This window comes from Oryzias melastigma, linkage group LG16 (assembly GCF_002922805.2).
Source record: "Oryzias melastigma strain HK-1 linkage group LG16, ASM292280v2, whole genome shotgun sequence".
NCBI lineage: Eukaryota > Metazoa > Chordata > Actinopteri > Beloniformes > Adrianichthyidae > Oryzias > Oryzias melastigma.
Genome location: NC_050527.1, coordinates 20,151,363 through 20,165,853, shown reverse-complemented (window position 1 = coordinate 20,165,853; position 14,491 = coordinate 20,151,363). Strand labels below are relative to the sequence as shown.

Sequence of the window (14,491 nt, the reverse complement as noted above, 5' to 3'; positions counted from 1 at the left end):
TTACTCTCCATACAAATATTTCATCAAAATTATACAAATTAGAAATAAGAGCAGGATAACATCGGGTCATTAATAACAATAAAATAAAATGATCTGGAGGGACTGATAGTATTACCTGGAGGGCCGGATCCGGCCCCCGGGCCTTGACTTTGACACATGACATATAACTTAGAGCAATGGTCCCAGACCCCTTTCAGGCCACAGACTGGTTTAAATTAGACTATATTTTCACAGACCGTTTCAAACTAGGCTGAAGTTAGAATTTTTAAGCTTCTGGTTTCTGAAAATATATTTTCAAAATAAAATGATATTTAATTTGAAAAAGTCTAAAAATATCAGATTTTTTTTTTTTTTAGATGAAGATTCAATGAAACAAAGTGTTGATTTGTAGAACTCGTTTCTGATTTTTTAAAACGCATAAAACAACATTACAAGATTTTCTTTTCCTATAGAATGTCATTTTAACTCAATCCAGGCTCAGATTATCTTTCAGGACAAACAGACTGATCATATTTTGTCTTTACATAAATCCTCATTCATTGGGTATTTTTTTTCAACACAAAGGAACATTTTCTGAGCTAAAGTTTCTGAACCTAATTCAGGAAAATTCTCAAATGTCCCTTTTACAAGTTTCCTCAAATCAGCAACTTTATTTGATTGAATCTTCTTTCTCAGTTTATAGTGAGGAATTAACAGTATAATACACTTAAAGCTCAAAAAGTTGTTTTTTCATGGTATTTCTCTTTAAAGGTGTGATGGATAAATAAAGCAAAACGAAATGATGCAATGTCATAAAACTGATATTTTCTAAATATAATATAATGTGAATCCACCCTGTCAGTAACTTTATTATCTGCGTGTGTGAAACAGTCGAGTCTGTTGCCGTGTTATGGACAGAGTGGCTTCTGCTACACCAGAACAACTGTCTGTAATTCCATATGTCGAGGAAAACTCCTGGTTTTGTCTGCAAACAGCAGCTTTATTGCTCTTTGAAGTCAAAGATTCTTATTCAGTTTCCTTACTAAAGAAACTTTCCAAATGGATATTATTTGGGTTTTGTTAACTTTTAAGCTTTGGGCCACTAACTTAGATATCGAGCTAACCACTAAGTTCGGTGACCAAGACGAATGTTGTGAACAGAATCTGTCAGTTTTCCAAAATAAAACTTCCTTCAGGATCAGAAAGTAAACTAAATAGAAATAATCTAAGTTAGCCCTTTTTTTCTGTTTGCGGCCCGGGGACCACCGGTTTAGAGCACATGTCAAAGTCAACCCCCGGGGGCCGGATCCGGCCCTCAGGGTAATTCCATCCGGCCCTCCGGATCATTTTATTTTATTGTTATTAATGACCCGATGTTATCTTGTGCTCATTTCTAACTTGACAAAAACATATTTTAATGGAGAGTAAAATATTGAAAGTTATTTAAGGTTTAAGTTGATTTATTCTGGAATAATATTCCTGTCTTTTTATTATTCATAATTATGTGTAAAAAAAGTTATGTTTTTAGGTTTTAAAAATGTCGTTTTAGAATGTTCAATAAATGTTTATCCTGTTCGGCCCGTGACCTAAGGTGTGTTTTGGATTTTGGCCCCTTGTTTGATTGAGTTTGACACCCCTGGTCTAGCATTTTCTAATGATGGAGGACATAAATAAAGAAAATTAAGCTTAAACTAGCATTTCTGAGTATTTCTTTATTCAAACAAAGAGCTTATGTGTGATGTGGAAAATAAACTAGGTGGGCCATAAGCTCCCTGTTTAGAGTCCTCAGCAATGTGGAAGGGAAGGGGGGCGGGGTTCCTCCACACAACCACTCTGTGGGTGTAAAAAGGTTGTGGGCCAGTGGCTAGAAGCTGCATGAAAGGCAGACGATGTGGAACACATGCAGACCTGATGACGGTGAACCCGCTCTCAGGTTTGGTCCCGGAGTGATCCGGCTGTGACGTCATCTCCTTCTCCTCCTCCTCCTCCTGCTTGGTTGTGCTTTGGACCTGCTCATCTCCTACGTCTCCTCCTTGCCTCATGAGGACCTCCCACTCCTCCACCAGCTGTTGCCAGGGGCAACGGAAAGGAGCCAGACAGCCGTGTTTAATGTAATTGGTCCTTTTGGCGGGTGGATGCCTGTGGAAAAGGTTGCAAGGTCAAACTGTCAGGTTCTCCTGCCAATTTATGCGAGGGAGAATTGAGGAGCGGCCTCATTAGTATCCTATCCACGTCCTTGAGAACATTTCCACTTCATGAAAATGATCCGGACTCGAAGGTTTCAGAAGAACTCTTCTTCCTCAACCTCAAGTTTCCTGACAACCTTTGGATTCCTAAAGGTGCAGATTAGTAAATAGACAATTCTGGGAGGTCTTTGTGCAATTAAACAGCAGCAGACATCAGCAGGTCCAGAATAAATATATCACCTTATAACAGTAATAACAGCTGAAGCTTTTTGTTTGTTTTTTCTTTTGAGAAATTAACTGAAAACAAATTTGAATCTTAGATTGGTTTGTTTCCCTGCAGCAGACCGACATCCCAACTGGAGGCTAAAACACTAAATGCACCAAACTGGACACACATGATGTCCCTGCAGGAATGAGTTAGTAAATCACTGACATGATCACACACAGAATCGGTTTTTTCTATCATCGGTTTACGGCTGACCTCTTGAACTTGTTTAGGAGCTCGGCTTCCTGCTCCTCCTGGAATCGAACGCCTGCAGGACAGTCCGGATAATCGTGGGGGAAGTGGGGAGCGCCTTGGTTTTGAGATCGTTTCAGACTCATGTGAAGCCCGGCTATGCGGACTCCTCGATACACCTGGAGAGGACAGGTGAAGCAAATACTGTAAGACTGAAGGGAAATACATGAACACGCACTGCTGAGCTAAAGAGGGGAAGTTTGCAAGATGCATCATCAGATGGTTATAGAGCACTCTGGAGATGGTAATGTCATTAAAAACACAGAAATGAATCCATTTGATGTTTATCTTTATTAAGTTGAAGGGTTAGGAGAGAAGCCCGGGTCTCTCTCTTTCTCTATTTCTGTCTGCTCCTGCAGTAGAGCAGAAACATTCAATGGGAGTGATTTCTTTTAACTGATAAAAGAGAATTTCAGTAATGGCTTTACGTGCATTAACCCTGTTTTTATTTCTGACGAGCCAGCAGGGGCAGGTCCTGCAAGCAGCTCTGACCAAATCTCGTGGGTCACGACCAAATCTCTTGAGCTGCAACCAAATCTCGTAGGTCACGACTCAAATCTTGTGGGTCACGACTCAAATCTTGTGGGTCACGACTCAAATATCTTGGGTCACGACTCAAATATCTTGGGTCACGACTCAAATATTGTGGGTCACAACTCAAATATCTTGGGTCACGACTCAAATATCTTGGGTCACGACTCAAATATCTTGGGTCACGACTCAAATCTTATGGGTCACGACTCAAATCTCGTGGATCACAACTCAAATCTTGTGGGTTGGGACACAGACCTCGTAGGACAAATCTCTTGAGCCGCAACCAACTATCGTGGGTCACGACTCAAATATTGTGGGTCACGATTTAAACCTCATGGGTCACGGCCACATCTCTTGACCCATAACTATATCTCGTGGGTCGTGACTCAAATGTCATGGGTCGCGGGCCAAAAGATTTCAGTCGTGACCCACAAGATTTGGTTGCGGCTCAAGACCAACAACATTTGAGTTGCAAATCTCGTGGGTTGCGACTCAAATGTGGCCTATTTTTTCCTTTGAGTTACCGTAAATCAGAGCACTTAAACACTGGAGCTCCGGTGTTAAAGGGTTACAGAAGGCTGAAGGATGTTCGCGCATGTTGTTGCAGCAGCACTGGGAACCAAACTAACATGACCTGAAACTACTGAAATATTCAACGAGTTTTAAAACTTACCAGTGGGACCCAGAAGGCCATCCCCCAGCCTTTAGGAAGCAGCAGGTCCCAGCCAGCCCCCCAGGAGCTCATGTCAGTCCCCACTTGCTTGCCTGGCTGATGAACCAGGAGGACTGGGACTCGGCCCTGTGGTGGAGTGGGGCTCAGCCTGGAACCTGGAACCAGCAGCTCACTCCTCATGCGGTTCAGCTCCTGCAGGCGGCAACAGACAGCTTCATGACACCTGCTCAGAAATGAAGAGGCAGAAGAAGCTCTGCAGGAAAAAATGAGATGCTACAAAGAGAGATGGAGATCGAGGATGAACCTGCTCAGAGATCTTGTTCTCTGTGACATTGTCACGCACAGTCTGATCCCACAAGCAGCTCTGGCTGCAGAGCTCCGGTACTCCTCGTAACATCAGCTGCCGCCTCTTCTCCTCGTCTGCCTCTGAGGAAACAAACAGAACTTTCCTGAAATTAAGCCAGAAATCAGACGGTTTGCTCTGCCGTCCTTCAATCCTCTAAATCCCATCTGATAAATCTCATGTGTCAAAGTCAAGGCCCGGATCTGGGTTATTGTTCACAATTATGTTCAAAAGAAACGATTTTAAAGTTTCAAAAATAGTAATTCTGCTAGCTTATTGGATGGTTTTGGCATTTGCTAGCTGTTTTGGAGTTTAGGTGTCAAACTCAATCAAACAAAGGGCCAAAATCCAAAACACATCTTTGCGGGTGGAGCAGGATAAGCATTTATTGAACACTCTAAAACTACATTTTAAAACTTTAAAATCATAACTTCTTAACATAATTATGAACTAGATATATAACATTACCTGAGATAATGATAGTGTGAATGCTGTAAACTGAATTTTGCCGCTGAAGAAGCTATATAGCTGAATATTCTGAAATTGATGGTTAAAATTGCTGAAGCTGATAGCCAGCTAAAATATTAGCTAAATTCAAAATTAGCCTAAAAAACTAAAAACCAAAAAAGCCTAAATTAGCACAAACAGCTAGCATATAGCTGAAAATTAGCTAAACTCCAAAATAGCCTAAAAAATCTTAGTAAATGCCAAAATAGTCCAAAAAGCTAGCAGAATGACAATTTTTTAAATATTAAAACTGTAACTTTTTTACATTAAAAATAATAATAAAAAGGCTGGACTATTATTCCAGTATAAATCAACTTAAACCTTAAATTACTTTCAATATTTTACTCTCCGTAAAAATATATTTTGTCAAAATTATACAAGTTAGAAATAAGCACAAAATAACATCGGGTCATTAATAACAATAAAATAAAATGATCTGGAGGGCCGGATAGAATTACCAGGAGGGCCGGATCCGGCCCCCGGGCCTTGACTTTGACACGTGGAATAAAGTATTCACTTCTACTCATTGAGTGTTCTTGTAAACTGAATGTTCAGGTCTGAGCTGAACTACTCCATGGGAAGTTAAAGGTCGTATTGGCTGCTCAGTCACTGAGGGTGAGCCTGGAGTACAAGGTCCTGCCAGGATTCGAACCTGGAACATCTGCATGGCTGGGCAGAGGCCCCCAGGAGCACAGAACCAGAAACGTACTCACTGAAACACCCTCAGGACCTTCAGTTGCATTAAAGACCGAGTTAGAAAGTCTAGCACAGCAGCTCATGTAGTGACATGTACAGCACTAGGACCCGCCCTCCAGTCTGTCCAGAAGGTCAGATTTTACCTTGGCTCTGGTTTACACTGGGCATTGCTTTAACCTTCTTTGCTGGTAGGGTCAGCCTGGGGTCATCCACAGTCAGACCCAGCACTGTGCCCGCGGGCACCTCTCCAGATGAATAGATGTCTGCATGTGTGACATGAAAGCTCCGTTAGAGATCAGAACCAAGGAGAACCACAAAGCAGCAAAGCACAAACCTCTCAGTGTGTTAAAGACGTCCGCTTGTCGTTGGTGCAGATTCATCTTCCTCTCATCTCTACAGTGCTGAGGCCACCACAGAGAAGCAGCCTGGGACTGACCCGCCTCCTTACGAACAAAAACCCGTCTGTGATTCAGTGGGTGAAGTTATTTTATTTCAGGAAAACCCTTCCAGCTCACTCACATCACAGTCTGTGGCTGCCTCCAAGGTTTCCGTTAGCACTGTATGAGACTGCGGTCCGATCAGGCGGTAACGCACCATCTCCATTGTGAGATCACTACGACGGATGACCAGATAATGTGAATGAAACAGAATCACCTCCAAAGAGTCACTGGGTTCATACACTGACTTTATGAGGATTCCTGTCGAGCTGGACTTCCAGGTGACTGGAGTGCCGGCTGGTCTGGTTCCATCTCCTAAGATCTTCTTGGCAGAAGGTCCACTGCCGTCTTCACGGCTCCGTTTCCTCTTTCCTCCAGGTGTCAGCTTGGCTTTAGGGGAGACCTCTGGCTTTGGCTCTGACTGCAGCGTGGAGGCAGACTCTGCAGGTGTGGCCACCGCCTCACAGCACTCGCACACTCTTTGCAACTCGGGGAGAAGATCCTGAAGAACACAGTGGTTGAAAGGAACCAATTTGCTGCGACTGGTCAACACTAGAGCTGCCACGATTAGTCGACTAATCAACCATTAAAATAGTCAACGACTAATTTAATGGTCAATCAGTTGTTACTTTATATTATATGGAGTCAGAGTGTAGTAAAGTTGAAAGTTATAATGGCATTCTACCTATCTTTTTGGACTATTTTGGCATTTAGTTAATATTTCAGCTACATGCTAGCTATTTTGGCTAATTTAGGCTTTTTTCCAGTTTTCAGGCTATCTTGGAGTTTAGCTAATATTTCAGCTGCATGGTAGCAATTCTTGCCATTTTAGGCTTTTTTCAGTTTTTTATGCTATCTTGGAGTTTAATATTTTATCAGGCTATTAGCTTCAGCCATTTCAGCAATTAGCTTTAGTGTTTTATCAATTTCAGCATCTTCAGCAGCCAAATTCAGCTTACAGCATTCACACTAGCATTATCACAGGTAATGCTACATATCTAGTTTTTATTTAGTTTAAAGCTAATGATGGTTAAGATGTGTGCTTTACATCCAGTTTGCGAATTACCCAATTACTCAACTAATCAAAAAAAATAGTCGAGTATTAAAATAATCATTTGTGGCAGCACTAGTTCACACTGACAATCCAAATACCCCCCCAAGATTTAAAATCCTCTATTTACCTGCTTCAGAGCGGGATGCGCCCAGATCCACAGCTGCCGGCCGGCTGAGCCGTCTGCTCGGGGTCTCCAGAGAAATGTGACGGGGCCCAGAGGCTGTGAGGGGTACTGCCCTGCTCTGTACACCGTTACGCTGCCCTGTCTGCATCCCGACAGACACACAGCTGCAGCAAATGTAGGGCCTGCAACAGTTAGATCACAATTTAAAGCCATCACTGCTTAAAGTCCCAATATGATCCTTTTTAGATCTGTTGTAAAATTGTTCCCAGTGGTCTTTTGATTATAATTATGCCATTTTTAATGGAAAAAAAAACATTTTCTAGGACATAATTTCTGCAGAGCACCAGGAATTTGCCTGAGTAATTGGCATGGAGCAACCCCAACCCCCTTATTCGCTCCACATTGCTGAGAGCTCTCTGTTTACATGCTCTCCCACTAGCTTACAGCCCCTCACACCCCCAACCTCACATTAGCAAAGCAACCAAAATGTTGAGCAACATCAGGGCAATCCAGTCGTACAGTTTAGATCCAGATTCCAGCTCAGACGAGGAAAGCAAAGACGTTCATGGATCTATTCATTTGTAAGTGGATGAATCAGAATGGAGCAGAGGAGGGAGTTTGTCGCCTGCCCAGTGTATTTTCTACGTTAAAAATTTTTCAAACTGCATTTTTTTCGTCTGCGCTCGATTCGAATCGAATACTCAGAAATACTTGGCCTTCATCATCAGAAAAATCCAGCAGCATTTTCATCAAAGTGGGTCTTTAAAAAGACAGACGTGTAACCGGCTCTCACCGGTCTCCTTGCTGGTCAGCTGAGACAGAGCAGTCAGCAGCTTGTCCTCCTCTCCCTGCAGCTCAATGCAGCAGTAATAAGAAATGTCCTGCACAGATAAAGTCAGGTTTATCTCCCGGATGTTTTCACTTACATTAGAAATGTCCAGGTGTCTTACCTGCAGCAGGCAGTGGCTGCTCATGGCTCTATAGCACGGCCGGTAGCACTTGTCCGTTGGTCGGTAGCCGAGACAGTAACCCCACTTCTTTACCATGTGGAAACGCTTGGCGTGCCAAATGTGCGTCTCTAACCAAATATTCTTCCGCTGCCTGCGATTGAACTCCAGCAGCAGGTTGCCATGACGCCGGCGAGCCTTGCGACTTTTGCTCTTTGCTAGTTCCTTCTTCTTCTTCGAGCCGGCCAGGAGGCTCTTTTCCCGCTGATGGAGGAACGCAAGTGAGAACACGGAGCGCGAAGGAATCCCTAAAAGGACTGAAAAATTTCTGGAAAGTTACCATTTTGCTGGCCACGTCTCTCAGCCGGCGGGGAAGCCTGTTGATGTTGTGGCTCATGGCCCGTCTCCTCATGTGTTTGGGCAGAGCCTGGAAGACGTGGTTGCTGCCCGTTCTCTTGGTCACGGCTTTCAACATGGCTTTCACCTCTGCAGCCCTGGCTCTGGCAAACCCTCCAGCTTGGTGAGAAGGAGAACAATTGAAGGACTTTTTACAAACTGCCTAAAAAGCTGATTTGACAGATCATTTAAAAAGGTTTTTCAACTATTGTTTTTATTAAGAAAAGAAAAGGCATCAAATGGTAAAGGAAAAAATGGTTGTCAGGGTTACCGCTGCCCTAGTCAAATACTTAGATTTCCTAAATGTCATGCAACATCTGGTTGATGTAGTGCATATAAACTGATTCCTCTCGGAAATGAGGTCAGTGACAAAAACACAACAGTATGGAGTTAAATTGGGGCCAATATTGTTTGAAACCCAAATAAAATAAATTGATAAACATATTGGTGTTTGGCCAAAAAAAGTGAAATGTCTAAAATTTTTGCTATTCTAAAACAACCTTAATTATTTTAAGCTTCACATGTTCAATTTTTTAGGTTTAAAAAAAAATAAAAAAATCAATTTCAAAACTTTTTTTTTTTCAGTTTCAAACCTTTTTTTTTTTTTTTTTAAATCTGAAAATTTCAATTTCAAAACACCCCGTTGTGGCGCGGCTAACACGAAGGACCAATCAAAATCAATGAGGGTGGTTAGCCATTTTATCCAAGCATACGGACGTTTTTGATGCCTGTATCTAACATAATAAGATGGCGCTTTGAACAGGCTAGAACGGCTTTTTGGACGTGCGGTTTGTACGCGATAAAACTCTGCTTTTTACACCCATTTTAAGACAACTTCAGACTATGATAATACAGAGTTGAAAGTGAAAAAAAAAGATTTGAAACTGGAAAAAAAAAGTTTTGATATTGAAATTTTGAGTTTTGAAACCTAAAAACCAGAACATTTGAAGCTGAAAACAATGAAGTTTATTTTTTAATTGCAAAATGTTTTGGACATTTTACTTTTTTTTTGGCCAAAACACCAATATTATTTCAATTTGTTTTTTCTGGGTTTCAAATAATTTGACACTAATTTAGCTCCATACAACAGGAGTGCAGCATCTCCTCACCGGTGATGTATTTGGGCATCTCCTTCGTGTAACCTCCTCCATCTCTATGATATCCACGAACCCATCCAGTCCTGGGAGGAGGGTTCGTCTGCCTTCCTAGAGGAACAGATCAGAACAAACAGCATTTTGGTTCTTTTCAGATTGTTTGTTTTGATTAGTATCAGTCACGTGGTTAGGACGTTTAGAGGCTTTAAAAACAGAGTGAATAAGACAACATATTATATTTGTGTCAGACACATGTGACATCACATAAATGTCAATCATAAAGCCTACGGCGGTGCTGTAATTAAACAGCAGGGTGACAGAAGGGCCGGCCGCCCTGCTGACCCCGCTCGTGACGGTAGGCCGTGTGTGGATACCGGAGTCCTGCGTCTGTCGTCCGTTCTGGCTGCTGCTCCCCACCGCGGCGGAAGGAGACGAATACTGCACACTGGCAGGCTGGTCCCTCATTTTCCTGTCCCTCATCTTCACTTTGGACGCTGACATCATGTTCTCTTAACCGCCACTAAACATGCAGAAATAAATAGCGGACAACCCCAAATTAGCCAGCTAGCTACGTTAGCTCTCACTGAATTAGAACTTTTATGTCCACAAACTCTGGTCTAGAGTAAACTTAAATAATCTATAAAGACGTTAACTCAAAATGTCTATCTCGCAATTAAGTCTAATGTTGTCACAGCTAACAACCATGTGGGTCTAATTATGTTAGCTTGCGTCAATTTACTTCCGGGTTCGTGGTACTCTTGGAATTTGTAGTTCATTTTCCTACATGAGCGAATTCGGACAAAACGCGCTCACAGCAATCTCTCTTTTGGGGATATCACATTTATTCCTGGTTTACTATAAAAATGTGATATCATTTGGAACACTTTACAAGACGGAACCAGAAAATAACTATCTTTAAACAGTTAAAACATTTTGCGACTGTCAGGTGTCATTTACGGTAAGGCGGATCTAACAGGTCTCCGTCATTTTTTTTTTCAAATCTTTATTTATAAATTGGATAGTTGTGTTTACTTCACTTCTGCACACCTGCTTTCACCATAAGACATGGCTGCATTGATCAAGAAAATCATCAGCACAGCTAAAGCTCCTGCCACCATCGGTCCATACAGGTGAGTGAAGTTCGAGTCCGGACGTCTCTGTGCGCGGACAAAGTGCATGCTTTAACAAAGTGGACTTTATCCTGCACTGTTCCAGCTGTGGAGGAGTTAAGCTCTTTTGGGAAAACTTGAATTTAGTTGTAATATTTCACATACTTAAACATATAAATAAATAATCTTCCTTTCTTCTCTCTTTTTAATTCTGATTTTGGTTTGACAAAAGATAAACTTAATTATATATGAGTCTGTTAAATCTGGTCTCTAAAGCAGAATATTGTGTAATTATTAACATAAAGTTGTTGATTGTCTCAGCCAGGCGGTGCTGGTCGACCGGACCATGTTCATATCAGGACAGCTGGGCATGGATCCAGTCACCACACAGCTGGTGGAAGGAGGCGTTCAGGAACAAACCAGACAGGTAACAACTGAGCTTCTCCTTAAACCTTAGCCTAAAGCATTGTCAATGTGTCAAAGACTCAATCTAAAGAAAATAGTGTTTTTAACATGTTCTTGTGGTATTTTTCTGATAATTATGGACTTATATTAGACAAATTAAGCTTCAAACTGCATGTCTGAGTATTTCTTTATTCACATATTTATGAATCAGGACCAAAGCAGTTGGACGAAGCTTGTAACTGTAATGTAGAAGCTACTACAGCAGCCCACAAGCTTCCTGCTCCTCCCCATTCCGATGCATCCACTTATAGACTAATAGATCCATGAACGTCTTTGTTTTCCTGGTGTGAGCTGGAATCTGGATCAGAACTGTACGGTTCTGTTATTGCTCACCATTTTTGTCGTTAATATTAGGTTGAGGGTGTGAGGGGCTGTAAGCTAGTGGGAGAGCATGTAAACAAATGGATGATAGGAAGGGGGCTGACTCACTCCATGCCAACAGTCCCGGCCACGACTCAGAGGTGAATTTCTGATGAGCTCCTGCTGCTCTGCAGAAAATGTGTCCTAGAAAAGCACACAGGTTTTCTATTTTGGTGAAAAAACAGCATGATCATTATTAAAAGACCACTGGGAACGATTTTGAAATGGATCAAGAGATGATTAGAATGGGACTCAAATCCCCAAGTAAAGTGTCACTAAAGCTTCATTTCCACTGAGCGGTCCGGCCCAGTCCAGGAAGGAGTAGTACGCCATGGTCCAGTTAATTCTGGCGAGCGTCTCCACTCGGTTAAGCTACGCTTCCACTCAGCGGTTTGTTTTCATAGCTCATGCGTCGACAAGATATATCACTAGAGATGAAGAGTCCAACATTTTGTGTAAATCTCAGTCTGTTTGTTGGTTTGAATAAAATCACAATCATGCATCAGGTATGCATTCTGTTTACTATTTAACAACATATTTATTTATAAAGTTTGAAATGTCGTTCATTTGTTGCACTTTGTACAAAAACATGATTACTTATTTATCTGATGATCAGAGTTTTTTCCTTTTTAAAATCTGACCAAAATTAAGTATTTTATGTTCATTTTACTGTGTCTGCTGAACCATGTCTCATTGTTTTTATACCATTCCAATATGGCGTCGCTCTTTACGTATCTCGGACAATAGTAAAAAGCCTGCGTGTCATCTCTAGTGATATTAATCTCTATGACGTGTGGTGTAGACAGCTAGCACCGTCGCCAAAGGATGGCGAGGAACGTTTGCATTTCCACCAGTTCTTTGCTGTTGTTTGCAGGTATTTTAAATTTAGAATCGTGACCAAAAGAGTGCACAGGAAACCACAAAAACCCGAATGCTTCCAAACGCTGGAAATGTTCTTTTAAATGACCGCCATATTGGTCCTTTCTAATGATGTCATCACTTTCTACCAGTCAACGGGTGTGCTACAGCGGCTCCGCCCCAATCGTTCTGTTCCACAAAATACTGTTCTGGACCGCTCAGTGGAAACGAGGCTTAAGATGCCGTTTGTTTTGGCTATTGCAGTCTGAGTTAACAAACGGGTTTGATTTCTTTGTTGAGCTGCAGATCAAGTAAACTGATCATTTTCCTGCAAAGTTTAATGATCACAAATCTACAAATGATATTTCTGTGTAAACTGCACTGAAAAGAAAGCAGAAAGATGTTAATTTCTCACTAAAAAAGCAGATCCATCCAGTTTTTCTTTGTGGAGAGAGATCCAGAAGAGTTTAGTTTTAGCTAAAATGTTCCATTTCAAATGTTGTTATCCGTTGATCATTTCCTCCCCTTTGTCTTCAGGCTCTTGTTAACCTGGGTGAAATCCTTAAAGCTGCTGGTGGTGGTTATGAAAACGGTAATGAAGTTTTATTTATGCACATTTGTCCCTCCAGTCATGCAGGTCACATGATGGGTTTGTTTTGTGCAGTGGTCAAAACCACGGTGCTCCTCGCCAACATGAACGACTTCACCAGCGTGAACGACGTTTACAAGCAGTGTGAGTGTCCGGCTTTTCCTGATCCGCTCCTGGACGTCCCAGGTGCAATGCAAACATGGCCACTAGGTGTCAGTAGAACCCAGAGAGTGATATAATCTGAGTGTTTTTTATTTCACAAATGACATGTCATTTCTTTGTATTGTGTAAACTCTTTTAGACAGTGTTTACATTGTGTACTAAGACATAAATATTTCTCTTTTTACTTCCTTTTAAGTCTTTTGTTCATTTTTTAATTAACCGTAAAGGTGCCTCATTCCATTGAACCCACAGCCCTGAATTCTACAACATGCATTGTTCAGTTTTTCACTTACCAACAAAAGTGCTGACAAAGAGGAAAATAAAGTGGCTTTATGAGACGGATCACTCCATGAACAAGAGCAGCCGAGCCTCACAGAGGGTAATCTGAGCTGCTGCTGTCAGTGGATTAAGTTTAATCTAAACAGCAGACAATGAGACACATGTGACCCTCTATAGATGAAGAAGAAGCCCTCCTCCCTATTGATTTCACTCTCATTTAGGTGCCAGCGGGTTGAACTTTCCTACTGTCCATGTAGGGCAGGGTGTCAAACTCAATCGTACAATGGAACAAAATCCAAAAAAACACCTTAGGTCGCGGGCCGAACAGGACAAACATTTATAAGAATACATTTGTAAAACTTTAAAATCGTAACTTTTTAACATAATTATGAACTAGATATATAGCATCGCCCGCAATAATGCTAGTGTGAATGCTGTAAGCTGAATTTGGCTGCTGAAGATGCAAGTGCTGATAGCTGAAGATGCTGAAATTGATGAAAACGCTCAAGCTGATAGCCAGCTCAAATATTAGCTTAATGAAAAATTTGCCTAAAAAAAACTAAAAGGAAAAAATAGCTAAACTTCAAAATATCATAAAAAACTGAAAAAATCCTAAATTAGCCAAAACAGCTAGCATGTAGCTGAAATATTAGCCAAACTCCAAAGCAGCCTAAAAAATCTTAGTAAATGCCAACATAATCCAAAAAACTATCAGAATGCTTATTTTTAAAACTGTAGCTTTTTAACATATTTATAACATCGGGCCATAAGTAATAAAAAAAATAAAATGATCTGGAGGGTCGGATAGAATCACCCGGATCCGGCCCCGGGCCTTGACTTTGACACATGATGTTGTGAAAAGGGCCAAGCAAAGGGAAAAGCATCCTATTCTTTGGTTTCAAATTCTGACTGCAGCTTTTCAGAGACACCAAAATCCCAGTAGTTCAGCCCTTGTTTGTTCATTGTATTTTTGCTTATTCTTGTGAGAAATTTTCATAAAAAAATCAGGATGTTCGTCAGCCAATGTTCAATGCTAACTGAACTTAATTTATGTATAAAGCAACATTTTATAACTGAGATCACCTGAACGCAAAAAGAGCCACTATAAATGTTAGGGCTGGGAATCACTGGGTACCTCACGATACGATACGATACGCGATACATGGCTCACGATATCGATAA

At 41.3% G+C, this 14,491-nt stretch overlaps 2 protein-coding genes across 3 annotated transcripts in view; one reads left to right on the top strand and one right to left on the bottom strand.

Annotated features, from left to right (window-relative positions):
- pop1 (POP1 homolog, ribonuclease P/MRP subunit) overlaps positions 1-10,215 on the bottom strand; it is a 14,524-nt gene extending 4,309 nt beyond the window's left edge. Inside the window, exons 1-14 of the mRNA XM_024267219.2 lie at positions 9,862-10,215; positions 9,503-9,598; positions 8,338-8,513; positions 8,001-8,261; positions 7,844-7,931; positions 7,054-7,232; positions 6,121-6,374; positions 5,955-6,048; positions 5,770-5,878; positions 5,579-5,698; positions 4,194-4,315; positions 3,890-4,081; positions 2,647-2,801; positions 1,888-2,118 (exon numbers count right to left, since the gene is read on the bottom strand). Coding sequence (XP_024122987.1) covers positions 1,888-2,118; positions 2,647-2,801; positions 3,890-4,081; positions 4,194-4,315; positions 5,579-5,698; positions 5,770-5,878; positions 5,955-6,048; positions 6,121-6,374; positions 7,054-7,232; positions 7,844-7,931; positions 8,001-8,261; positions 8,338-8,513; positions 9,503-9,598; positions 9,862-9,991 — 2,207 coding nt within the window. The 5' untranslated portion in view covers positions 9,992-10,215. The remainder of the gene's footprint in view (positions 1-1,887; positions 2,119-2,646; positions 2,802-3,889; positions 4,082-4,193; positions 4,316-5,578; positions 5,699-5,769; positions 5,879-5,954; positions 6,049-6,120; positions 6,375-7,053; positions 7,233-7,843; positions 7,932-8,000; positions 8,262-8,337; positions 8,514-9,502; positions 9,599-9,861) is intronic.
- The window catches only part of LOC112143338 (2-iminobutanoate/2-iminopropanoate deaminase), a 6,655-nt gene continuing 2,007 nt past the window's right edge, over positions 9,844-14,491 (top strand). Inside the window, exons 1-5 of one of the 2 annotated variants that reach the window (XM_024267222.2) lie at positions 9,844-9,939; positions 10,551-10,617; positions 10,918-11,023; positions 12,817-12,871; positions 12,944-13,012. In XM_024267222.2, coding sequence (XP_024122990.1) covers positions 10,553-10,617; positions 10,918-11,023; positions 12,817-12,871; positions 12,944-13,012 — 295 coding nt within the window. In that variant the 5' untranslated portion in view covers positions 9,844-9,939; positions 10,551-10,552. Of the gene's footprint in view, positions 9,940-10,303; positions 10,446-10,550; positions 10,618-10,917; positions 11,024-12,816; positions 12,872-12,943; positions 13,013-14,491 lie in introns of those variants that run through there. The other variant, XM_024267221.2, reaches the window with a different exon arrangement.